General features: G+C 39.1%; 2 protein-coding genes across 2 annotated transcripts; one reads left to right on the forward strand and one right to left on the reverse strand.

Annotated features, from left to right (window-relative positions):
* Positions 1 to 34: 34 nt before the first annotated feature.
* Positions 35 to 3,429, forward strand: LOC149658787 (uncharacterized). The gene is made up of 2 exons (XM_089844131.1): positions 35 to 3,325; positions 3,382 to 3,429. Exons 1-2 carry the CDS (start codon positions 35 to 37, stop codon positions 3,427 to 3,429), a joined length of 3,339 nt encoding a protein of 1,112 aa, XP_089700257.1.
* A 2,925-nt stretch (positions 3,430 to 6,354) lies between these two features.
* Positions 6,355 to 26,647, reverse strand: LOC149658788 (uncharacterized). The gene is made up of 10 exons (XM_089844132.1): positions 26,279 to 26,647; positions 26,131 to 26,202; positions 22,011 to 22,142; positions 21,793 to 21,920; positions 20,525 to 20,613; positions 19,770 to 20,429; positions 11,119 to 11,715; positions 9,422 to 9,768; positions 7,660 to 8,100; positions 6,355 to 7,574 (listed from the first exon to the last, which is right to left on the reverse strand). The coding sequence occupies exons 1-10, from the start codon at positions 26,342 to 26,344 to the stop codon at positions 6,753 to 6,755; spliced, it is 3,354 nt and encodes a 1,117-aa protein (XP_089700258.1). The 5' UTR covers positions 26,345 to 26,647; the 3' UTR covers positions 6,355 to 6,752.
* Positions 26,648 to 27,805: the final 1,158 nt, after the last annotated feature.

Here is a 27,805-nt window from a genome sequence, read left to right on the forward strand (position 1 = left end):
GTTTGATCCTAAACAGCCCCAACAGACCGTGGATATGTGGTTGAAAAAGGTCAAACAAGTGGCTAGAACGTATAGTTGGGACGAACAAGCTATAATTCGATACGCATTGCCGAAACTGCAAGGTACCGCGAAAACATGGTACGAAAGCTTGAACACTGTTGATCACACGTGGTCCGAATGGAAAGTCCTACTAAGGAACTGGTTCACGTCTCCTCAAGGAACCATGCATCTTATGAAAGAAATGGAACGCCGTGTACGAGGCCCGGCCGAACCCGTGGATGAATATTTTCATGATAAGGTAGCGAAGGCACGCCTAGCAGGATTGAACGAACAAACCATGATGGACTACATCATAGCCGGTTTGAATGATGAGAGCATGTCAACTTCACTTAGTTCGAGGTCATTCAACTCACCCCATGAACTCCTGCATAGTATTCGCAAGATCGAGGAAAGTCGCTTATTGGTCAAACGAGGCCACAACAAGACAGTAAGCCACTCGCACGATAAGTGGAGAAGTGAAGAAAGAACAAGGACCGGCCAGAAGACAGAACGAAATGAAGAACGCTACAAAGAACGAAAACGCAACGAAGAGAACAGTGAACGCCTCAAACCTACCCGCCCGTATAGACCAAGTATAAACGCAAAAGGAGATTCCCTTTGTTTCAATTGTCTTGAATACGGACATCTCTCGCGGGAATGCGACCAGCCACAGAGAAAGCCTAGATGTTCGCACTGTAAGAGAACGGGACATTCGACCGAGCATTGTCGCCGAAAACAAGAAACGCCATCAGCGAATAATCTCGCCAACTGTCACGTTGACACCAAGAGTGAACCCACTCAAACAAATGAAAAATATTTCAAGGACGCATGGCTGAACGACAAACCTGTTCGATCATATGTCGATCAGGGAAGCAAATGTATTACTCTACAGAAGTCTATCGCCGAAGAGATGAACCTAACGTACGAGAAACCGCCCAAGGGAACGGTAATAAGCGGTTATGGACAGGGAAAAACGTTACCCATCGGAGTACTGAGCGGAGAACTAAAGGTCGATCAAGCGAGCGCCAATGTGAATATTTACGTAGTGGATGATCATGTCCAAACAATACCCTTACTCATCGGTCAACCTTTGACAGATACACCCCATGTAACGGTGGTTAAACGAAAAGGAACAATCCGCTTGTTCAATGAACAAAACGATAACGAAGAAGAGGACGGTTGTTTAACCAATATCAAGATTCCCATCTTGCCGAAAGAGAAAGTAAATCTCTGGGCGAAGGAAGCCGTAGTTATACCGGCCAACCACGTTGGATATATTGATTTACTGGCCAACGATCGAGAAGCCATTGGACGAGAACTTTTCGTCGATGCACAAATACGAGCGCATCCTGGGAGGGAACATTGCATTCCAAGGAGCATTATAGCCACCGATAAAAATGGAAATAGCGTGATGCCTATAGTGAACGTCTCCAACCAAGAGATAACGATTAAGAAAGGGCAGAAAATAGCTAGAGCAGAAGTTTGCCAGCAGAACGAGAGTGAAGAACCGTGCACGAAAACTGTTCTTCACTTGAACGATGAAAAGCTGAAACCTTTCAGGATCGAAGAAATAAATATCGGACCGGACGTCACGGAGGAAGATAAAATCGAACTTGTCTCATTGTTGAACGCGTTCCGAGACTGTTTTGCAGAAAGTCTTCGGGAAATTGGACGAACAACCAAGGCCGAAATGAAGATAGAGTTAACATCGAACGAACCCGTTACTTTTCGTCCTTACCGATTGTCGTACGCAGAACGGGAGAAAGTTCGAAAAAAAAAAGCAGAACTTAAAGAATGTGACATTATCGTTGACTCATCATCTCCTTACGCAAGTCCGATACTTCTCGTAAAAAAGAAAAATGGGGAAGATCGGATATGTATCGATTACCGCGCATTGAACCGTTTGACTAAAAGAGACGCTTTTCCGTTGCCTAGGATTGATGATCAACTTGAACGTCTACAGGGGAATAAATTCTTTACAACTCTCGATCTGGCATCGGGATACTACCAGATCCCCGTAGAAGAACAATCGCGAGACAAAACAGCTTTTGTGACGCCCGACGGCCATTACGAATTTCTTGCCATGCCCTTTGGCATCACAAATGGGCCTGCGATTTTCCAACGTTTGATGAATAATGTTCTAGGGCCGTTGCGATACACTATCGCTATGGCTTACTTAGACGATTTGTTGTTGCCTAGCGTAACCGTCGAGGAAGGTTTGGGAAACCTAAGGCAAATCTTAGAAGTATTAAGAAATAGCGGATTAACCTTGAACCGAAAGAAATGCTTTTTCCTACAAAGCCGAATCGATTGCTTAGGCTTTGAAGTCAGTAAAGATGGAATTCAACCGGGAGAAAAGAAGATCAACTGTGTACGCAATTTTCCCCGTCCCACAAACGTGCATGAAGTTCGAGCGTTTCTTGGACTAGCAAGTTATTTTCGCCGATTTGTAAAGGGATTCGCTGAAATTGCAAGCCCGCTGACCGCTCTGTTACGCAAGGACACCTCATGGAAATGGGAAATGAAAGAAGATCAGGCTTTTGAACGTTTAAAAGAAAGCCTAATAACTAGACCCGTTCTGGGCTTGTACGATCCCATGGCAGAAACGGAGATACACACGGATGCCTCCCAACGAGGTCTTGGCGCTGTACTTTTGCAGGTGGGAGCAGATAGAACGAAACATCCCATTTGCTATGCTAGTCGATGTACGACGACAGACGAACAGAAGTACCACTCGTACGAGTTAGAAACATTAGCTGTCGTATGGGCCTTGGAGAAGTTTAGAACGTTTTTAATTGGAAAAACTTTCAAAGTTGTAACGAATTGCAATTCAATGAGAAACACTCAAGTGAAGAAAAACATAATACCACGTATTGGAAGATGGTTTTTGAAGTTAGCGGAATTCAAGTACGACATTGAACACCGACCGCGTGCCCGTATGGCTCATGTCGATGCATTGAGCAGGTATCCCGTTAATGAACCGGAAGACACTGACATCACGCCGGGATTGGAAGTACTTAACCTTCAGCTTTCGACCGAAGACTGGCTCATAGCCGCTCAGAACCAAGATGAACGCATAAAAACGATTAAGCGGCAACTTTTGAAAACAACTAACTTGACTAAGTCTGACCGACAGACAAAGACTGAGTTTGCAATCAAGCAAGGACGAGTATTTCGTATAAACCCAGACACTAGTCACGGTGAATCGCAATACCAATGGGTTGTTCCAGAACGAGCGCGATGGAGAATCGTGAAATCGTGCCATGACGATATCGGACACTTCTCTGTAGATAAAACTTACTCAAAGATCAAGTCTGAGTACTGGTTTCCGCGCATGAAAAGATATGTACGTCGGTATATCGCCTCATGCTTGCCGTGTCTATACAATAAAAAGCCAGCAGGAAAACAACCCGGAATGCTCCACTCAATTGAAAAGTGGGCGAGCCGTTTCATACGATCCATATGGATCACTTGGGACCTTTTGTCCGAAGTCTAAAAGGAAATACGTACCTAATTGTCGCTGTCGACGGGTTCACAAAATTCAGTATTCTTAGAGCTGTACGAAACGCCGGAATGAACCCGGCAAGACAATTTCTCGAGGACATAATCGGCATTTTCGGAGCGCCACAAAGGCTAATAACAGACCAGGGAACGACATACACAGGCGGAAACTTTAGGCAGCTTTGCAAAACTGCAAATATTAGCCACGTCTTGAACGCAACCGCTACGCCTAGAGGGAACGGACAGGTAGAGCGGTTTAATCGAACGTTAACACCTTCTATCGCCAGCTTGTGCGAACGCGAGGACGAAAAAGACTGGGATGTGAGATTGGCCCAAGTTCAATGGGGACTCAATAATACCGTCCACAAGGCAACTCAAACGACTCCATTTGCCTTACTGTTTAATTATCATTCTCGAGCCCCAGCGGGAAACGAAGTTTCAAGCGCACTTAGAGAAGAATTTGTCGATGAAGTCATGAGAAGACGCGAACGGGCCATAGAACGAATTCGAAACGATCAAGAGCAGCAACGCAAACGGTACAACGCGAAGCGCTGCAAGGCACCAACGTACGAGCCTGGTGACCTGGTTCTAGTCCGTAGAGAACCGCCTGCTAGCGGCGAACCACGGAAAACGAATGCCTCATACAGAGGGCCATACATAGTAACTAAAAAACTGAAGTACGATCGGTACGTCATAGAAGACCTACCCGAAGCCCAAAGATCACAGCGCTTTTATAGAAATACGGCTCCAGCTGATAAGCTGAAACGCTTTATAGTCGCGGACAACGACCACCATTCTAGTTCGGAAGAGTCTGATGACGATGATCAAGAAGAAAGACCGGACCAACACCAACAATCACAGTCGTTAACCGAACAAGCACGGGATGACGTTTTATCTGACGAAAACCAACTGCAAACGACTTTTGAAGATGTCCGAACGAGACCAAAACGGCAACTACGAAGACCAACATACTTGAAAGACTTTGTTTAATTGATTAACCCATAATTTCGTTTAACATTTTTGTTAGTAACTTTTAATCATGTACGATATCTAACTTTTCATTTATCTGTTAATTTTTAGCGACAATTAATCGGGAGTTTAATGAGAACGGATGGCCGAGTATAAACGTTTTTTTTATTTCATTCAAAACTCCCGCGAAAGACTTCCACGGTTCCTCTTCCGAAAAACCAGTAAAACCACTTTCCCCCCAACAACACCCCACCTATGTACGTTTAACCCTTTTTGATTCATCTCTCGAGAGGTCCGAGGAGAGACGCGAGTCGGGATTCGGATTTCGGACGCGAACGTTCTAGAAATTGTCGGACTGTTACTAATGCATTAAATAAATCTTTTTCCTATCTAAATAACGTCCTCCACTCATTTCACCTGACATAAACACAAGAAAAACGCTAAAAAAACTCAACCTTCAATCGCAACCATTTTACTGGGTGCTGAGAAATCTTAAAACACTATGACACTTGGTATTAGCTTTACATTACCGCCGTACGCGTACTTCTACCCATTTATACCCTTCTGCTATCTAAAGTTACAGTAGTGTTTCTCAAATTCAAGGCTATTGAAATTGCCTATGACTTCGAAACAAGTTGGGTAATGGCATTAACCCTTACTCCGAATTTTGGGATATTTTCTCGTTTTCGGGGCAAATGTTTGGGGGGTCATATCTCCAAAACTAAATGTTGTAGACCCCAGGTTCTTTGATACGTTTCACTCAGTTTGGTCCAATAAACACGCTCCTTAATTTGTGATGGACCTTTCAAAAACACCCTGTATACGTAGCTATAGACCCGATTGTAAACAAGTTATCTTTGCATTGTGTGAACGAGTAAACAAAGAATGAATTGCCAATGGAACGCGAGGAAGGAGGGGCGTGCGGTTTAGCAAAGTTTTAAGCCCTTACTCTTACCTTCAATCAGATATTAGTATGGAGTGTATGTCCTCTTAGGGATCCCAAGTGTAAGAAATTTATGTATTTCTGTTTATACATTTATTCTTTAGATAATGTAATGTGCACAGCTCATTAATATTTATTTTTCTCTGCTCGGGCTTGATCGAAATTAAAATTCACACATGCTAAACATCTAAAGGCATAAAGCAGACTTGCATTGTCTCTAAGTAGCGAGGAGTCGGTCATTCATGAAATCCCGTACGCTACCCGTGAAATCCAAGTTAAGAAATCCGAAATCAATGCTGATTTCAAAATACGTTTCACTCAGTTTTGTCCAATAAACACGCTCCTTAATTTGTGAAGGACCTGTCAAAAACACCCTGTATGTCACTTAGCTTCTAACATCAAAAACATTAAATGTGACGTCAGGGGTGAGTGTTTCTACATCTCTTCCCCTTTATTTCAATCAGAAGGGCCCAGAAAATGGCGAGTTGAAGATCTTTGAATTCCACGTGTTACTGATATCAACCCTGCAGCTTGTTCGAATTCGGAAATTAACTAATTGAGACTGTGTATGACATAAAGAACAACAAACAACTTTCTCAAACATCATTCCACGTTGGAACTTTGCGTAATACAGTCTTATACAGAATGCGAACTTTCTCATAATAAACGTACAATAAAATACACCTGACAATATGAACAGACATATTCTGCCATTAAACCTTCGTGGGCGCATGATAACAGCTACAAAGTAGTGAAAAAAACACAAGCAACGGTAAAGTTAAGCTTAGCGATAATTTTGCAATCTCCTGTTTCTGCCGAGACCAACTAGCACAAGAAGTGATGACAACGATGAAGTTATTAAAGAAGCAAATTAAGATTCAAAGCAAAAACGTATTAATCAATAATTGTGGTAAACATATCATTCTTTAATAGCGAAGATATCATTACTGATATTCCATTTTTAATATTAAATATTGTTAATGAATATATTCATGGTTATATTCAATATTGTTCGAGAAGGTTTTAAAAATAACGAACAGAAACATAGCATCACTACCAGTTTCCCGTTAGTTACATTAAAACATTTTGTAATACCACATAGCCCGTCCGGTGACTATTCCGTAACGATAGGTTTTTACTATTTTTCAACGAACGAAAACATTTTCTTAGTATCTACTACAGTTGTCAAGAACAGTAATGTGTGAAACGAAAATGAAACCACGTTGCGCAATTAACACATTTTGAAATGGTTCTTTAAAAGTTCTAAATTGCTGAGTATGCTTAAATACAATCCACTTAATTAGTCCATATGATTATAACGTTGATGTCTGATCAAATTACTCTTCCTCACACTTGCATAGTCACACTGATCACATTTGAAGGGTTTTTCACCGCTAAGAATGCGTTGATGTGCGATTAAAGTACTCTTACGGGTACTAACATAATCACACTCATCGCATTTAAAGGATTTTTCACCAGTGTGAATGCATTGATGTCTGGTCAAATCATCCTTTCGCGCACTTGCATAGTCACATTGATCACACCCGAAGGGTTTTTCACGACTGTGAATGCGTTTGTGTATGATCAAAACATTCTTGCGCGTACTTGCATAGTCACACTGATCACATTTGAAGGGTTTTTCACCACTGTGAATTCGTTTATGAGTGTTCAAATTATTCTTCTGCGAGTACGCATTGTCACACTGATCACATTTGAAGGGTTTTTCACCACTGTGGATGCTTTTGTGTATGATTAAATTATTCTTGCGCGTACTTGCAAAGTCACACTGATCACATTTGAATGGTTTTTCACCACTGTGAATGCGTTTGTGTATGATCAAATTATTCTTCTGCGAGTACGCATTATCACACTGATCACATTTGAAGGGTTTATCACCACTGTGAACGCGTTGATGCATTATTAAACTACTCTTGTGAGTGCTGGCATAATCACACTGATCACATTTGAAGGGTTTTTCTTCACGGTGAATGCGCTGATGGACGTTCAAATGACAGCTCTGGGAGCTGGCATATTCACATTGATCACACTTGAAGGGTTTTTCACCACTGTGAATGCGTTGATGAGTGATCAAATTATTCTTCCGCGAGTACGCATTGTCACACTGATCACATTTGAAGGGTTTTTCACCACTGTGAATGCGTTTGTGTATGATCAAAACATTCTTCCGCGTACTTGCATAGTCACACATCACATTTGAAGGGTTTTTCACCACTGTGAATGCGTTCATGTGTGATCAAATCACTCTTACACGTACTTGCATAATCACACTGATCACATTTGAAGGGTTTTTCACCACTGTGAATGCGTTGATGTCTGAACAAATCATTCTTCCACGTACTTGCATAATCACACTGATTACATTTGAATGGTTTTTCACCACTGTGAATGAGTTGATGTCTGATAAATTGATTCTTTTGCGTGCACGCATGTTCACACTGGTCACATTTGAAGGGTTTTTCACCACTGTGAATTCGTTGATGTCTGAACAAATCATTCTTCCACGTACTTGCATAATCACACTGACCGCATTTGAAGCGTTTTTCTTTGGTATCCTTTCGAATGTCAAGTTCAAGATCCCTTTCAAATTCAGGTGAATATTTGTATCGAGTTGAACATTTTTTCTTGGATTTTCCTAGGGAAAGGAAATAAATTAAAACCTCAAATGACATCATAACAACGATTCAAAAACATTGTACTGTTCAAAAGCAATTGATAAAACAGGTTATACTTAGGCTTAAAGAGACACAAAGACAAAAAAAAACAAGTTCGTAAACAAAAATAATCACTGTCCGAGTCGAACAGCGGTCTCCAAAGACTTGACCTTACCTAACCTAATACATGCTTTGAGAACGTGGAAAAAAATAATAAAAACAAATTGTAAGGTATTAAAAATGGACTTATAAAACAGATTCTATATTTATTTGTTTGACTTATATTCCACGTAAACCTAGGAGGTGCACAAATCTATGACTGTTGAATATATTTGCAGTGATGTCACCAGTTTCGATCAAGGAGGAATGCAAGTTTTCCTCCTGATTAGATTAGTTTGTAGCGGTTCAGCTACTGAGCCTACACACACACACACACACACACACGCATAATTACATACATTTGGCTTACCGTTTAGGCTCCTGTCTATCTAGCTTGTGACTAGGCCTATATCATAAGATAATCTTGAGGCTCCTCACTTGAGGGCGCACTATTGCAGTCTTTGCGCGCCCCCTTGTGAGGATAGGCCGAACTACTGCCAAGTCAAATGGGGGTAGCGCCATAGGGTTTCTTCTATTTATACATTACACTCACCGAGGTAAGAAGAGCCATGTTGTGTTCAAAGTATGGTCTTCGAAGCAAGCGGGCCTAGCCGAATACGTAGCGCGCGAGAACTAAACTTAAACTATTAGAGGGTCGTGAAAACCGTACCCTCAACCTCGCCGAAAAGCAGATGTTGACTTAACGGGTGTAGAAATGTTCCCTTGGACTATGCCAGTTGACCTGACCACTAACTAGCGCTCTCACCGCTAGTTAGTAACTAACTAACTCTCTCGCCCTATGGCCTTGACAATTTATAGCATCTGACTTAGCAGTAGTTCGGCCTATCCTCACAAGGGGGCGCGCAAGGACTGCAGTAGTACGCCCTCAAGTGAGGAGACTCAAAATTATCTTATGATATAGGCCAAGTCACAAGCTAGATAGACAGGAGCCTAAACGGTAAGCCTAATTTATGTAATTATGTGTGTGTGTGTGTGTGTGTGTGTGTGTGTGTAGGCTCAGTAGTTGAACCGCTACATTCCCCCACACGTTGAAAAGAAGAAACCCTTTAAAGTTTTGAAGTCATTAATAAAGGATGGAAGAAACGTCTTGAGGAAGGCAGGAAGACGTTTTTCTGTCAACTCTACTTCTACACGGACAGTTTCGCACATGGTGCGGACAACCACACCAGTAACAGACCAGACCACCAGGGGTCACCCGTGGGGTGAGCATCCACGAGAGGTCCATTCGTACATGGGGAGGAGTTGGTATTAAAGCCCTAGGTGGCGATGGTAAGAGGGCTGGTGCGGGTTTTCGAAGGGGTGTTCCTCGAGCTCGACCGCAAAGGGGCCTCCCTGAAAGAGTCGGAGCAGGAGCCGGAACAACGACGCCTTGAAGCTCCGTGTCCTGAGTCGTTCCACGATTCGCTAGGTGCGCGATAGAGCTGGCAAGTGCCGTGGGCGAAGGGCTGCGTGAAGATCTATTATCAGCGTTCATGGCAGCATCTACCGGTTGCGTCCATAAAGGTGGAGTGATGGTGTCGGAATCTACCGGTGAAGGTTACTGTTTGGAGTTCATTATTTCAACCTTGTAACCTGCTTTTTAGCCTAATCAGTTACAAGTTAAACTTAAAGAACCGTCAGAGTCACTATTTAGAGACAACGCAAGTCTGCTTTATGCCTTTAGATGTTTAGCATGTGCGAATTTTAATTTCGATCAAGCCAAAGCAGAGACAAATAAACATTAATGATCTTTGCACATTACATTATCTAAAGAATAAATGTTTAAACAGATATACATAAAATTTCCTACACTTGGGATCTTGAAGAGGACATAGAAGGTAAGAGTAAGGGCTTAAAACTTTTCTAAACCGCTCACTCCTCCTTCCTCGCGTTTCATTGGCTATTTATCCTTTGTTTACTCCTTCACACAACGCAAAGATAACTTGTTTACAATCGGGTCTATAGCCACTTAGCTTCTAAAATCAAATACATTAAATGTGACGTCAGGGGTGAGTGTTTCACATCTCTTCCCCTTTATTTCAATCAGAAGGGTCCAGAAAATGGCGAGTTGAAGATCTTTGAATTCCAGGTGTTACTGAACTCAACCCTGCAGCTTGATCGAATTCGGAAATTAACTAATTGTGACTGTGTATGTCATAAAGAACAAACTTCATTCCACGTTAGAACTTTGCGGAATACAGTCTTATACAGAATGCGAACTTTAACCATAATAAACGTACAATAAAATACACCTGACAATATGAACAGCCATATATTCTGCCATTAAACCTCCGTAGATATGAGATAACACCTACAAAGTAGTGAACAAAACACAAGCAACGGTAATGTTAAGCTTAGCGATAATCTTGCAATCTCCTGTATCTGCTGAAACCAACTAGCACAAGAAGTGATGACAACGATGAAGTTATTAAAGAAGTAAATTAAGATCCAAAGCAAAAACATGTTAATCAATAATTGTGGTAAACATATCATTCTTTAATACAGAAGATATCATTACTGAAATTCCATTTGTAATATTAAATATTGTTAATGAATAAATTCATGGTGGTATTCAATATTGTTCGTGAAGGTTTTAAAAATAACTTACACAAATATAGTATCACTACCAGTTTCCCGTTAAGACGTTAGGATAGTTACATTCCACAATTTTGTAATATCATATAGCCCGTCCGGTGACTATTCCGTAACGATAGGTTTCTTACAATTTTTCAACGAACGAAAACTTTTTTCTCAGTGAGTATCTACTACAGTGGTAAAGAACAGTAATGTGTGAAGCGAAAATGAAAACGCGTTGCGCAATTAACACATTTTGAAATGGTTCTTTAAAAGTTCTAAATTGCTGAGTATGCTTAAATACAATCAATCCACTTAATTAGTCCATATGATTATAACGTTGATGTCTGATCAAATAACTCTTCCTCGCACTTGCATAGTCACACTGATCACATTTGAATGGTTTTTCACCACTGTGAATGCTTTTGTGTACGATCAAATTATTCTTGCGCGTACTTGCAAAGTCACACTGATCACATTTGAAGGGTTTTTCACCGCTATGAATGCGTTGATGTTCGATTAAAGTAATCTTACGGGTACCAACATAATTACACTCATCGCATTTAAAGGATTTTTCACCAGTGTGAATGCATTGATGTCTGGTCAAATCATCCTTTCGCGCACTTGCATAGTCACACTGATTACATTTGAAGGGTTTTTCACCACTGTGAATGCGTTTGTGTATGATCAAAACATTCTTCCGCCTACTTGCATAGTCACACTGATCACATTTGAAGGGTTTTTCACCACTGTGAATGCGTTGATGTCTGATCAAACTATTCTTCCACGTACTTGCATAATCACACTGATCACATTTGAAGGGTTTTTCTTTGGTATCCTTTCGAATTTCAAGTTCAAGCTCCCTTTTATTTTCAGGTGAATATTTGTATCGAGTTGAACATTTTTTCTTGGATTTTCCTACAGAAAGGAAATAGATTAAAATCTCATATGATATCATACAACTCGAATCACAAAAATTTCAATCTTCAAAGGCATTTGATATAATAGTTTATGCTTAGGCTTGAAAAGACACAAAGGCAAACGAAACAAGTTCAGAAACAATAATAATCCATGTTCGAGTCGAAACAGCGGTATCTAAAGGTTTGACTTTACCAAATCTAATATATGCGTTGAGAATGTGAAAGATTCAAACTTGACCCCACGTTAGACACTTGTGTAATACAGAATGCAAACTTCCCCATAATAAACGTCTATTAAAATACACGTGGCAATATGAACTGCAATATTCTGCCATTAAACTTCCGTAGTAAAGTTAAGCTTAGCGACAATTTTGCAGTCTCTCCTGTTTCTGCTGAAACCAACTAGAACTAGAAGTGATGACGAAGTTAAACAAAGGAAAGGAGCCATAACATCAATTCATTTAACAATGTTACGCCTTTTCCAAAATATTGATGTTTAGCTTCATTGACTTCTCAAATAATTTGCCTTTTCCAAAACATTACTGTTATGTTATGTTAGGCTTGGTTAGGTTAGGTTAGGTTAGGTTTGGCTAGGTTAGGTTGGGTTAGGTTAGGTTAGGTTCGCCGTAAGTAAAACGTAGTTAGAATAAGTGCAGTAATACATTTTCAACTCACATTTATTTCAACAAAAATAAGTTGTGAAATTAAAAATATATTTAATATAAAACCACACAGTATGTCTTCTTCCAGTTCAATAGACTTTCGGTCCAATGGGACTAAATTATAAATAAAAACGCACCTTTTGGTTACGTTCGGTCGAATGGGACACCACAAAAAAACCGTTCTGTCGAATGGGAATTCGGTTCAATGGGACCAAAGCGAATTCCGGTTGCGGATGATGTTATTACGTGTACCACCCCTATGTGAAAAGATGACAACGACCTCTGGGTTACCGTCCCACGCTCTAACCAACTGAGCTACCGAGGTCTACGACCTCACAGTAATTCAATTAGGCGTTCTTCTCTAATAGCGAAGATATCATTACTGATTTACCATTTGTTATATCAAATATTGTTAATTATAGTTAAAGGGTATGGGAATTTACAATTTCATATCATACTTTAGCACGAAAGTGGTATTATGTTACACTTTCAAGTCTATACTTTCAAAATATCAAGTTTTTAATCTTAAAAAATGGATTTGAAATAATTTCATATGAAGCATTTTCAAATGCATATTGCCAAATAACCAGAAATGTGAGAATTAAAAGCTTGATATTTTTGAATTCACAGAAATTAGTTCCATCTTTTGTTATATAAATCAGAGGTTTTTCAAACGAAGCTTCTCATACCCTTTAAATAAAGGGTTATATTCAATATTATATATATATTGTGATTGTTGCGTTGATGTCTGATCAAAATATTCTTTTGCGGGCTGACATAATCACACTGATCACATTTGAATGGTCTTTCGCCACTATGAATGCGTCGATGTTTGATCAAATTATTCTTCAATGTGCTGGAAAATCACACTGATGACATTTGAAGGGTTTTTCACCGCCAATGAATGTCTTGATGTGCGATTAAAGTACTCTTACGGGTACTAGCATAGTCACACTAATCACACTTTGAATGTATTATCAAAGAAAACGAGTTTAAAAAACAGAAATTTATCCATGTGCGAGTCGAAACAGCGGTCTCCAAAGACTTGATCTTACCTAACCCAATTTATGCTTTCAGATTGTGGAAGCTTTTAAAAAAAATTGAAAGGTAATAAAAATATGCTTATAAAACACATTCTATATTATTTGTTTGAATGATATCCCACGTGAACCTAGGAGGTGCACAAATCTGACTGTTGAATATATTTGCAGTGATGTCACCGGGTTCGATCAGGGACGGGGAATGGAAGCTTTCCCCCTGATTCGATTATTTAAACTTATAGAACCGTCAGAGTCACTATTTAGAGACAACGTACAGTCTGCTTTATGCCTTTAAATGTTTAGCTAGTGTGCATTTTACTTTCGATCCAGCCCGAACCGTTAAATCTTTGCAGAGACAATTGTAATTAAACATTAATGTGCTTTGCACATTACATTATCTAAAGAAACTTTGTTAAACCGCCCGATGTGTACCTATGGAGGACTTATCGCCGCTATGAATGTGTTTATGTGCAATCAAACTACTCTTCTGAGTGCATCCAAAGTCACATTGATCACATTTAAGGGTTTTTCGCCACTGTGAATGCGTTGATGACAGATCAAATGATTCTTCATTGTGCAGGTATAATCACACTGATCACATTTGAAAGGTTTTTCAGCACTGTCAATACGATTGTGAATGCGTTTGTGTGTGATCAAATTACTCACACGATTACTACCATCCATGATTTTAAACCATACGGATGTAGTTCACTAGGCAGATTGGTCTTATAATTAGCAGAATAGATGAAAAACCACTTGATTTTCCTTTTCACACTCCCATTGATGATGGCATAGCTATTTGAGATTCCATAGTTTCAGTGCATTAATAACGCGGAAAGCTGGCAATGGCGAATTCGCGACAACCGATTTATTCTGATCAACACTATATAGTTCCACGCAGTGTGGATAGGTGGCGTCTACGTAGTTTTCGCTAGCGAATAGGTTCATGTCTGATGTGTTTGTGTATGATCAAAACATTCTTCTGCCTACTTGCAAAGTCACACTGATGACATTTGAACGGTTTTTCACCACTGTGAATGCGTTGATGTCTGATCAATTTACTCTTCTGCGTGCACGCATATTCACACTGATCACAGTTGAAGAGTTTTTCTTCGTTACCCTTTCATACGCGACGTTGTAGGCCTCTTTTTTATATTCAGTTGAATATTTGTGCCCCGCTGTACGTTTCTTGTTCAATTTTCCCATAGAAAACATAGAAACCACTAACATCATTTACAATTTATCATCAAAAATAAAATGATATTCAATTGAACTTCATGGAAAAAGGTAATGCGTACGAAAACGCGGTGATACAGAAAAAAAAAGGCGTGTTGAAACAGTGTTGTTCAAGGCGTTTGCTGGTAAATAAACACGCATATTATAAAAAGGGAATGAAGATTAACTTAACTGGCGAGAAGAAACCTTGGCTCGAAACCTGAAAGGTTGTACTTTTAACTTTCAGCTGATTTTGAGGGAATCAAATGCTAGGTGACGCTGCGTAAAGACAAGTTACCAATTTATTAATTTCGTTCTGTCAAAGTATTTTTGCTCGAAATAAGCACCAGCTATGATGAGAGAAGAGTGAAGACTCTTGGGAAAACGGGGTATTTTAACGGTTTGTTTCATTATTCAAAAGGATGAAAGGCCGTTTAGTGCTACAGTTCAAAGTATGTAGAATCTTAAAAATAACATAAGAAGTGTGAGCGTTTTGTCCAACACATGTTACAACCACAACGACTGAAAGTGAGCATCGATTTTGCCCAAGATCAGTTTTCACCAAAGTTTAAAGCGGAATTAGGTCCAAAAGCTGAACACACTGATTTTCCGGCAGGTAGTCCGTGTCTCCCACATTCGAGATTATTGGAAGAAAAAAGATATATTCGGATTTTATTACGCAAAACAACGTCGATCTCAGAGCAGTTAAATCATGTTCATTTCTGACCAAAGAACCGTTCTCAGAGCTAGTATAGTCACAATGATCACGTTTGAAGCGTTTTTCTTCAGCACCGTATGTAATGTGACGTTGAAGATGACTTTTATATTCAGGAGAATATTTGCAAAGAGTTGTACGCTGCTTCTCGCATTTTCCTTCAGAAAGCAAACTGAAACTTCTCACAATTTGAATCAAACACATTGTACTGTTCAATACCACTTGATAAAACCGGTCATGCCGAGTACTAAAATGACGCAAAGTTAAAGAAAACAAGTTCGGACAACAAAATTAATACCGCTCCGAAAAGAGACGACTGTCTCCGAAGATTTTACCCGTCAGAAAGTGGAAACTAATGGTTGTTAATTATTAAGAAAATATTTAAGGTTTTAGTCTATTGCAATATAAATATGCTTTTGGCAGGGAAAATAATATGACTGCCGTTATTGAAAGGCGTCAATCTGTCCTCTCTTCTTTTTTGTTTCTAGGTGACGGAGTTAAAATGAGAGTAACTGCAATTCGTTAACACGTAACTCCAAATTAACTCACGACTGTTTGGGATACATTTGGCCCTGGCGTTACCCTTAAGACCTGAATATGATGTTATGTAAAGTGCAAAATTTTGAAAGAGCCGGATATCATCATAATTTAATAATATGATGGCCACTTCTACGAGGAAGGTAGTCAGTCACTCAGCGCAAGGAATCCTTGCTCAGCGTAAGCGGTGTATGTGAAAAAATCGTGATTTTACTTATTGCAACGATTAAGTCAGAAGAAAAGAAAACGTCTCGGATAGTTTGCCACGACAATAACATTATTTCGTCGAAAGGCTCTACCCAAATCTCAAGGATGTTTAACTTAACACCATTTTCTCTTTAAAACCCTTGTTTCCCATACATTAAGTAATTTTCAATATATTACAAATTGTATCCTTTACATTTTCAATAATAAATCGTTTCATATTTCATTATCAGTAAGACCAAAAGCGGTAAGGCTTCACACGCAAAGTACGCATCTTGGGCCTAGGTGAGCTACACGATATATTTGAAACGCCTCGTATAGTGCCTAACACGCGAAGGACAATTATTCGGTGACGCGGTTCCTTCGGCACTACCTTAAGAACCGATTGACCACTTGCATAGATTCGAGAACTGCTATAAAGACGGAGCAGGGTCTCAAAAATATTCTTTAGATGAAATTATTCACAATTTCAAAGACCATTGGGGAGTAAAGTACTAAGGTCTTATCAGGAGTCCATCACACTTGGAGTACAAAAATCAAGCTTTCCCCCATACCCTCTTCAGGGCTCAATTCAGTCAAACACCGCGACGCTAGCGCCAACACAAAAATTCTCGTCTCTGAGAGAGCCGTGCGATAGTGGCGGTTTCAAGAGAGAAAAAGTGTCCCTAAAGGGGTGTTTCTTTTTGGCTTTTGAATTTCCCGAACATAAGGGAGCCTATAAGAACAGAGGGCGTGTCTGAGAGGTTGTAAAAAATGACAACGGAAATTCCCCAGAACGCAACGCAGAGGCTAGCGTGGATATTAGGGTTAGGGACCCGGTAGTTTTTACCTCTCCGAGTGACGTATGTCACGGAGAGGTTCTAATTTCGACGTGTCTGTCTGTGTGTGTGTGTGTGTCTGTCTGTCTGTTGTTATACCCACGTGACCGCGTTCGCAGTTTGCAAATAGGAGCAAACGTGTTCTCAATTTCCGGACCGCATTTCCCGGAAGTGGTATTCCACTCCATTGCCTGTCTAACTCCACCAGCCTCTGTTCTTTGTCCATCCCACATGGACACCAGTCTGTACACACTGGCTTCTAATCACCACCATCTTCTGATCATTGCCCATCCCACATGGACACTAGTCTGTACACCTGGCTTCTTACACCACCATCTTCTGATCATTGGCCATCCCACATGGACACCAGTCTGTACACCTGGCCTCTAACACCACCATCTTCTGGTCTTTGTTTTTGTCCATCCCACATGGACACCAGTCTGTACACACTGGTTTCTACACGCCACCATCTTCTGGTCATTGTTTTTGTCCATCCCACATGGACACCAGTCTGAACACCTGGCTTCTACTCCATCATCATCGTTAAGGTTAAGACATACGCGGCGATCGGCCAGGGTTACGAGAAACGTCCGGCCTCCCTAAGGTGGGGCTTCCACCAAAGGTTCACGCAATTGCGCTGTTCTTATCCATAGCTGAGATTCGAAACCCTTATATACTACCTATTTGAGTAAGGCGAAACAACAGCCGTATCCTTCAATTCAAACGTTAATATTAGTCAAGTCTCTCAAGAATGTTTAATTATTCTTTCTAAAAAGGATGTAACGCTGAATAAGGTGAATAACTAACGAAGAAAATTTATTATAATAATTGTATTTATTTTAGTATTTAAGATAATCATGTCTCTCAACACAAAATTAATACGGAAAGGGTAAAACAGCATTCTATGTGTTTGTCCGTCCGTTGTTACACTAGTGCGCTGCGTTAGAAGTTCGTTTTGTTTTGATGTGTAAAGATATCCTACAGAACCTTAATATTCCCTTTTTCCATAATATAAAATGAATATGTGGAAATATTCTTCGTAATTATGATGCATTTAGTACTTTTGTAGCTATAAAGCTCCGTTTAATTTTGATATTCCAAAGATTTTTTTTAATATTGTTATTTGAAATGGATGTTTATATATTACCTTAGCTATACTACATATGTATATAGAATAATCCTTGGTATAGAGATTTCATAAAGAAAGCTAAGACCTAGACTCCGGCGGGTATAATAAGTATTATCCGCAATAGGCTTAGTGAAACAAAGAGTAAATAATTGAGGCCTGAGGTGAAGTAAACTTTGGGTTTTGATTTTCGTGTCTGAAATGAAGAGACATCAACGGTTCAGAGTGAGCCGAAAGTTAAATACACTATTAAATAAACAGGTTAAGATTTTATAATAGAAGAAAAGATCATGGTGGCAATTAGAATAGTAAAAGGGCTAGTGGAAAACGGGTAGTAGCTACAGAGTTTTTATTCTCTGTATGGTGCGCATTGACTATCAGTGCGTCTAGCTACAATTGAAATTTAGTGTTATTTAACGCTAACAGTCATGTTGTCAAACTAAGAATATTGTTGGTGAGACGAGACGATAGTGTTTACACTTAAAACCAGTTGTGAATGTAGCTATCAGAATATAGGGTAAAGAGCTGAAGCGTAGACTTCTATTCCTGTTCTTTTCCCCATCGACTGATTTCCATGTGTCCAAGATTTATCCTTATTGGATGTAAAATGTCGTCTGCTTTACTATATATTCGCTATGCTTGGAATACTGCTTCAATATTTCGTAAATTTTTACTTCAAAAAAGAGAAATAATTCCATATCTAGGTAAATAAGTTTGTTGTAGTAGACCTCTTGACTCGGAGAGGTAATATTTTGGTTTTCCCAACTTGTTTTTTTTTAAATACGAAATAACCTTTTTTATCGTTTAAGTTAAGATCAAAACATTTTTGAAGAATATTATATAACTTAGTTAATTTAGTCTTCTGAATATGAGCAATAAATTAAAAAATAGAGAGGTAACAATAGCCGAAAGCTGATAAAAAATCCAAAATTTAAGATTTTACGTACGTGAAAAAACCAGCACTTGCGGAACTCTCCCGCCAAGTCTTATTCTACTCCCCCCCCTGGAATACCATTTTTGTGGTAGGGACTAATGGCAAGAGGAAACGATAGAGAATGGAACGTTACGATTGGACAATACTACCCAACGTCACCCCGTTCGTGAAAAAACCACCCTCTCAGAAATATTTTTGGCGCCAAGCCCGGCTTGAAAGGGGGGGGAAAATATTTCCCCAAAACTAGTCGGAAAACGGGGGGGTTGGAACAAAATTTCCACACTGAAGACGGCCAGGGTATAAACCGTTACATCTCAGTACTTCGAGGGGGGTTATGGACTTCTGGTCTTATCAATCTGAGCAACGTTAGCTTGGGCTCTTTAAGACACCCAGGACGGCCGGGTACCTGTATTTTTAGAAGGGAATTTTTTCTCGTCGGTGGAGCTCAGGCCCAAAAGCATCAAGTATTGAGTTTAATATTATTCGTAGAAACAATTTTCCGTTTAAATTTCAAAAAATCTTATAAAGTTAAAAACTTATCAATTTAAACGAGGCAAAATTTTTAGTAACTTAAGCTTTAAAATGCTAAGGATTGAGGATTAGGTTGAAAAATTTCGGGGAAGACAGAAGAAATGAGGGTTAGAAAGGACGGGATTAAAAAACCTGTTAAGGGAACTACCACTAGAAAATTTCGAAACATGCTCATGAGGTTTCTACTGTAATTGGGTCAATTTTGACCATTTTTGAGTTTTATGTTCCAGTCCCGAAAACCGTTGCTGACCCTAAGCTTAAATGACTTACCAATTTCCGAACTGGCAGAAGTTGTATTACTTTTGGAATTATTTGACGAGCTACTTTCGGATGCATCAGAGCTGGACACTGAAGTATTATCTTCAACTTCAATCGGCACTCTTGGTAAATCGCTTGGCAAGTACAGTTTCACAGTTTGATTTTGTCTATTATCAGTTTTCTTTGAATCGGTCAAGGTCACTTTGGATTGGTTATCATCAAGATTCTTCTCTGGAGCTTCTTCTAGAGAATTGCTTTCCATATTTGCGTCAAGCGACGACAATTCCCAACGTTTTTCAAGACACAATTTCTTGGATCGAGTTGCTTTACTCTCATTACCTCTCTTTGTCGAAGAAATTCGTGATTTAGGATAAGAATTGTTAATTTTAAGATTGTTCTCGAGAGGCGAATCTGTCGTTGGGACAGGAGACATTTCCAACTGTCTTTCGCCCTCAAGGTTTGGTAAATAAGGAACACAGTCACTGTATTTTAGTTTAGGAATACACAGTTTCAAAATTCGCGTTCCAAGACCCGCATTGGAGGTAGTTTTAGTTTGGGATGTGTTTCCTTTGTCAATCTCCTCCGCGTCACATTCAGGGTATTCTTCCTTAATATCTTCTTCAGTCAGCGTGCCTTGGACATTGCAAGCACCTTCAGCTTTTACCAACGAACCTTAATGATCAAAACGAAAAAATAACCCTAATAGTTTCATTAAACTGGAACTACGTCAGATTGCGTGTCAGGATTACGATAATGTGACACCATACCTAAACCAAATTGCTCGAGGTCCGTGGCTTCCACTTTAAGCAGACTTTGGTAAATGTTGCTGGGTATCTCAGCTGGTATACTTAGCGAACTATCCAAATAAAAATTCGTCAAAACTGATATAGCAACAGCAATAAAAGATTATAGGGGATACTAGAAAAAAGATTACACTCTGTAACCTCTTAATACTTTAGTTATATATAATAATAATAATCTAGGCTTTGTCTAAGAAGGGATTTCCACGTGTGGCTTGTTTACAGGTGGGTCCCTTTACATTGCATAGAGGGGTGGTGGCTAGCCCCTATGCCACAGCTAACCTACAGCGCCCTATACTAACTATTAACGTTAACCTCTGCAAGTTTTGGTGGAAAGGAGAAACCGGGTTAGACCGCGGAGGAAAACTCCTTTTAACAAGCGGGGAGAGAACTTGCAACTCTACGCAGAAGGATTTGTTCCCAGATTTTCACCCGGTGCCACAGTCCGGTATCCTCTTGCTGCGAGGCGAAAGCGCTAACCGCTAAGCCACCCCGCTCTATGTAACATGATTCTTCCCAGGCTCACCCTTTTTGAACATTTGCTTTCCTGCTCAACAAACTTCAGATGGGCATCGCAACGTGGGGTGAATTCTATAACTGCTTGGTAGTAAATCCTAAGCTATCAACCCTGGACAAACCTTGATTGTCTTGACGTGGGACAAAAATCCACAAGCGCATGCGCCTTAGCAAATAGTTAAGCGCCAATAGAGTAATAGAGTAATGATGAGGGAACTATTTATGGCGAATGCGCACGATTCGGTTTAATAGTAACCTTGCTCCAATGTAAAATGATGTTGGAAAGAATCATGTTACAATTACCCAGCCGCTTTGTGGTACACTTCTCTCGAATAATTACATACTTCTGATTTTATTCACGATTATCGTGGCAAGGCTTAACGAATCAAGTTTTATGGACGCGAATTAGTCAGTGAAATAAAAAATTACACTTGAGCTTAACTTAACCATAGCCGAGAGAAAGCAAATTTTCCCGCTTTATTTCTTGTAAAAATACAAGGGAACGCTATTGGTGGAAAGAAGGACTAAAAAGAAAGCACTATTTCAGTGACTAAGCTCGCGAGTCGTAGTGGCTCGATGCCTATCGGCTCGGCTCGACCTTAAAAAAGCTCGCTCGTTAATTAATTAAGCCTCCAAAGTGTCGGCTCGAGCTCGTGAACAGTCCTAGTTTTGGATCCGCCCTCGTGGACAAGTTCTCATTGGTTTTTTGCTTTAAATACCTTTGTATTTGTTCTTCTGTTTGTTGATTTATCAGAACAGGATGAGATAATTCCTGCTCATTCAGTCCTAAATCATTTTCAACAGGTTCTAATTTCACACACTCAATGTTGGCTCTTTCACTTTCCTCCTAAGTTATAAACAAATAACAATAATTGAACTAATACTTTTAACCCGATTCTCTTTCACATCGACTATGAAAATGAAGAATGTCACAAACCATCAGGTCCTTGATTTCACTTTCCAACTCACTAATGACCCCATTGAGCCATTCAATTTCATCCAGTTTCTCATTTATCGTAAACAAAGTTCTCATTCTCTCTTTTTTCACGTTTGATATTAAACCATTACACTGAAAAAATAGGCTGCATTACAAAATAGGACTTCCTTCTACGCAGAATGTCTTCTAAAGTGTCCAGAAAGAAAACAGAGAAACCAATGACGTGAACAAAGGGGGATCAGAAGGGGTTTTTAGTCAAGGGCTCCACCAGAGGCTTGAGGCGCGATAGCTTTGCAAGAACTATAAGCAAGGCTGCAGTTTGTGTGTGTGTAGGCATAGAGCTCCCACAAGGCTCTTGTGGTGCCCTTTAAATGGTCGAGGGATGTGTGACCGGCTTATGGTGTTTCTAATCACCCACAAATAGACATTGGTTTACTTAAGGTTTTTCTATTGCGATTTCTACTTTAAAGCAAATGTCAGCTCCTGTGGCGCCCGTGACACACTGATTAGCCTTCTACACACCAATTTTATGTAGCCAAAGGCAGGAACCAATCAGAAATCTTTCTCAAGGGCGGAGCTAGACCTTGCCGTTGATAAGCTTATTGGGTCAGTCAACTCCACCCCTTGACTATGGGAGCATCTAGTGCCGTTTTTTTATACTAAACCACAGTCACAGCTGAGACTCCCTTTTAAAGGACGAGCGACTAAAGCCCCGACACTTTTGGGGGCCGAAAGAGGGGTGCCTTGTGGGCGGGAGAATCTCGTCTGGCCTTCATTGGACGCTTTTCGCAGGTTTTTTTGCCTTTTCTCCTTAAATTGTCGCGATAATAGCGTACAAAGGCTCAAAATGTCAGTCCAACACTGATATTCAGTCAATTCCTCTTCATTTCTTTATCACTGCGACAAGAAGTATGTATCTTACTCCTGGAGAAGAACGTGTTTCATTATTTTCAAAGCTCATGCTTTTAAAACGTAACTAATGTCAATTATTTAAACTAATTACAGAATATTACTGATAATTATGTTTCACATATTACAATATGTGTATTGGATGGAATGCTTTTCTTTACGAGTTTCTGTCTGCGTTTTTTCTCGGCTTTTAAGTGAAAGAAGCATGGAGTTATTAAAGGGGATATGAAAATGTAATATTAATAACGGAGATTGAACCCGCCAAATTCAGTTTGCAGTATAGACATACAACATTACGAAAATTTCAAAGACTTGGAAAAGTTTCCCGACTTGACCTAATAATCCTTCCCGGGATTTTCGTCTTTAATCTATCCTAATCTAATCGTGAAGTAAATTTTACCACCACCAGAGTCAAGTATAGTACAGTCATATTTTAGCCCAAAAATAGAGGGAACGCGCAACAAATTGAAACAAAGCTGAAAATTTCAGATCTTATAGATTTTTGGGCGCTCTTTAACGTGGTGTGGTCTCCCACACTCTCCCATTGGAGGAATTTCCGCCATATTGGAAAATGGCGGACAAAATCGAGAAAACGTTTAATAACTCCGGTTCTACTTAACCGATTAACACGTAATTAGGCTTTAATTGTAGATCACCTTCAAACACATAATTCAGCTCTTAAGATATTTTGCCCTACAACTAACCGGAAGTTCACAATCTGACCCTGAAGATTAGCCTCATATAAAAAATGGGGATTTAAAGCATTTTATGGTTTCTATATTCAGAATGCATTTCCAAAATCGAGAAAAAGTTTAATAACTCTGGTTCTACTAACGCGATTAACAAGTTATTAGGCTTCAATTGTAGATTACTTTCAATCACATAATTCATCCTATAAGATATGTTGTCCTACAAATAACCGGAAGTTCACAATCCTGCCCGGAAGGTAAGGCAAATCTAATTTTTTAGTATTTCGAAACGGTTTCAAGCGAAATAAATGCAAAGCGGGTTTTAAACCTAAAATATATTATTTTACCTCTTTAAGTGACGATGACGTCACGGAGAGGTATTATACTGGACGTGAATGGGGTGGGGTGTCTGTCTGTGTGTGTCGGTCACCGCGTTCGCAGTTGGCAAATCGGAGCAAACGTGTTCGCAGTATAATTTTCGGCTTCTACTCCCAACGTTAGGATCAAGAAGTGCGTGGCGATCGGCTAGGGTTACGAGAAACGTCTAGCCTCCCAATTGCAGGGCTTCAACCAAAGGTTCATGCAATTGTGGATTTCTTATCATTTATTGTGAATCAATATATACACTAAATTTCCAAAAATTGTTAAAGGTGCATACGCTAGAATTCAAACGTCAACAATAGCTATGTTTAAAATTATTTTAGGAATTAAGTTTCTTAAAACGACTTCAGTAGAATTACGTTAAACTACTGACGCCTAAAGTAATTAATATCAATTATATTTTCTTAATTATTTAAGAATAGCCTCTTAATTGCGTCTCGTATCGGAGAGGTTTATTTTGGTTTACCAACTTGTATATTAGTATATTTATCAATATTGGTTAAGCTTAAGTTTAATCATAGTCCTCTGCTTGAGGTTGAGCCTCAAAATCTATGTTTATTTGAACAAGATACTCCCTTGCATTGTCTACAAATTGAAGAACAGACTGGACCAGTTTTACCGCATTCACATTTCAAGTCACAGACTTCCTTGCATTTACGAGGGATCATCTGCAGAAGCTCAGCTGGAGAAGGTTGTAGAGTGGTAAAGATTGGTTTGAGTTCAGATCCTACCTGTCTCCAACCCCATTCTCTAGCATTTAGGCTGCTTCCAAGCCACGTTTGAACTTGGTGCTGCCGCACTTGTTGGTGGAAGAGAAGCTAATTCAAAAGATCAATTCCACAATCTTCATTTAAAGTATACACTTGGTTTTTTCAACTTTGTTTCACACGCTTTAACTCGACTTTAGCCGTATTGACAAGTGTGGGCGAACAATGGTATATATTAAAACACTAAGTTTTATGATGGTACAAAGGCTGTTTAACCCTCTCCCATACTATACACTATAGCTCTTGTCAGAAAAGAAACAAAATTTGTCAGTAATAGGAACTATATGTTTAATTTTTGGAAATGCATTCTGAATATAGAAACCATAAAATGCTTTAAATCCCCATTTTTTATATGAGGCTAATCTTCAGGGTCAGATTGTGAACTTCCGGTTAGTTGTAGGGCAAAATATCTTAAGAGCTGAATTATGTGTTTGAAGGTGATCTACAATTAAAGCCTAATTACGTGTTAATCGGTTAAGTAGAACCGGAGTTATTAAACGTTTTCTCGATTTTGTCCGCCATTTTCCAATATGGCGGAAATTCCTCCAATGGGAGAGTGTGGGAGACCACACCACGTTAAAGAGCGCCCAAAAATCTATAAGATTTGAAATTTTCAGCTTTGTTTCAATTTGTTGCGCGTTCCCTCTATTTTTGGGCTAAAATATGACTGTACTATACTTGACTCTGGTGGTGGTAAAATTTACTTCACGATTAGATTAGGATAGATTAAAGACGAAAATCCCGGGAAGGATTATTAGGTCAAGTCGGGAAACTTTTCCAAGTCTTTGAAATTTTCGTAATGTTGTATGTCTATACTGCAAACTGAATTTGGCGGGTTCAATCTCCGTTATTAATATTACATTTTCATATCCCCTTTAATAACTCCATGCTTCTTTCACTTAAAAGCCGAGAAAAAACGCAGACAGAAACTCGTAAAGAAAAGCATTCCATCCAATACACATATTGTAATATGTGAAACATAATTATCAGTAATATTCTGTAATTAGTTTAAATAATTGACATTAGTTACGTTTTAAAAGCATGAGCTTTGAAAATAATGAAACACGTTCTTCTCCAGGAGTAAGATACATACTTCTTGTCGCAGTGATAAAGAAATGAAGAGGAATTGACTGAATATCAGTGTTGGACTGACATTTTGAGCCTTTGTACCCTATTATCGCGACAATTTAAGGAGAAAAGGCAAAAAAACCTGCGAAAAGCGTCCAATGAAGGCCAGACGAGATTCTCCCGCCCACAAGGCACCCCTCTTTCGGCCCCCAAAAGTGTCGGGGCTTTAGTCGCTCGTTTTAAAGGGATACTAGATTGGATGGCTCATGATGTACTGGCCAAAACACTATAGGCTTTGAAACTCACCTTGGCTTTTAGTTGCTTTATTTGATCATCTTTGCTTAAGTGATCACAGTTGCAATCATTCTCCTCCATTTCCTATAAACAAAGTCCAGTTTTTTGAAATTTCAAATTTCTTTGCAAACCACGGATAGTCCAATAATTTCTCAAGTACCTCTTTAAGCGCCACCCTTTGAAGACTTATTAAACTCATTTCGGAAATGTCTGACTCTAAAGACATAACTTTTCAAACTAAAGCTATTTTATCAAAAACAAACAACAAATCCTTTTACGAAAATCATTCCCACAGTGGGTAGGATTGCACTTTACGTGACCCACCCAACTAACAATGGTTTCTAGTTAATTGGACCATGAGGAGTCCGAAAAAAATAGTTAAAAAATTATTTGGCCGCCGCAAGTTGGTCAAAAAAATTTTTGAAAATTTTAAAATCCATGCACTTACCGCCATTGAAGCCGCTATCCGCTTAACGCATTCTGCACTCAATCTTGCAAAATAAGCCGAGGAGGGCTGTGAAAAATTGCCGGACTCGCGCCGGAGTTTTATACCTATGGATTTTTTTAAGCTTACGGAAACATTTATTTCTGATAAAAGGAGGGAAATATAAATGCGAGAAAAGCTGAAATGTTTTGGGGAAATCGTTGAATTTTTTGGGAATTCAATAATTGATAACGGTAAATTTTGAAAAAAGCCGTCAAATTATTCGGGATATTTTTTAATTCACTCAACATTATTTTTGGGAAAATGTGTCAAATCTTTGGTGAATATGATTTTTTGTAAAAAAAAATTTAAATAAAAGGCGTAGAGAAAAGGTGTCAAATTATAGGGAAATTACCAAATGTCAACGTCAATATTTCAGAAAAGGAGTCTAGTTTTTTTGCAACTATATTTTGGGAAAGGCGACAAATTATTGAGAAAGAACCAAATGTCAACATCAATATTTTGGAAAAGGCGGCAAATTATTGGGCAGTTAGCAAATGTCAACATCAATATATATGAAAGGCGTCAATTTATTTCAACTTTATTTTGGAAAAGGCGTCAATTTATTTCAACTTTATTTTGGAAAAGGCGTCAATTTATTTCAACTTTATTTTGGAAAAGGAGTCAATTTATTTCAACTATATTTTGAAAAAGGCGTCAATTTATTTCAACTATATTTCGGAAAAGGCGTCAATTTATTTCAACTATATTTCGGAAAAGGCGTCAATTTATTTCAACTATATTTTGGAAAAGGCGTCAATTTATTTCAACTATATTTTGGAAAAGGCGTCTATTTCAACTATATTTTGGAAAAGGCGTCAATTTCAACTATATTTTGGAAAAGGCGTCAATTTATTTCAACTATATTTTGGAAAAGGCGTCAATTTCAACTATATTTTGGAAAAGGCGTCAATTTCAACTATATTTTGGAAAAGGCGTCAATTTCAACTATATTTTGGAAAAGGCGTCAATTTATTTCAACTATATTTTGGAAAAGGCGTCAATTTATTTCAACTATATTTTGGAAAAGGCGTCAATTTATTTCAACTATTTTGAAAAAGGCGTCAATTTATTTCAACTATATTTTGGAAAAGGCGTCAATTTCAACTATATTTTGGAAAAGGCGTCAATTTATTTCAACTATATTTTGGAAAAGGCGTCAATTTCAACTATATTTTGGAAAAGGCGTCAATTTCAACTATA

Source organism: Phalangium opilio, unplaced genomic scaffold (genome assembly GCF_054372755.1).
Source record: "Phalangium opilio isolate 3A_F unplaced genomic scaffold, DU_Popi_V2 ptg000075l_1, whole genome shotgun sequence".
Lineage (NCBI taxonomy): Eukaryota > Metazoa > Arthropoda > Arachnida > Opiliones > Phalangiidae > Phalangium > Phalangium opilio.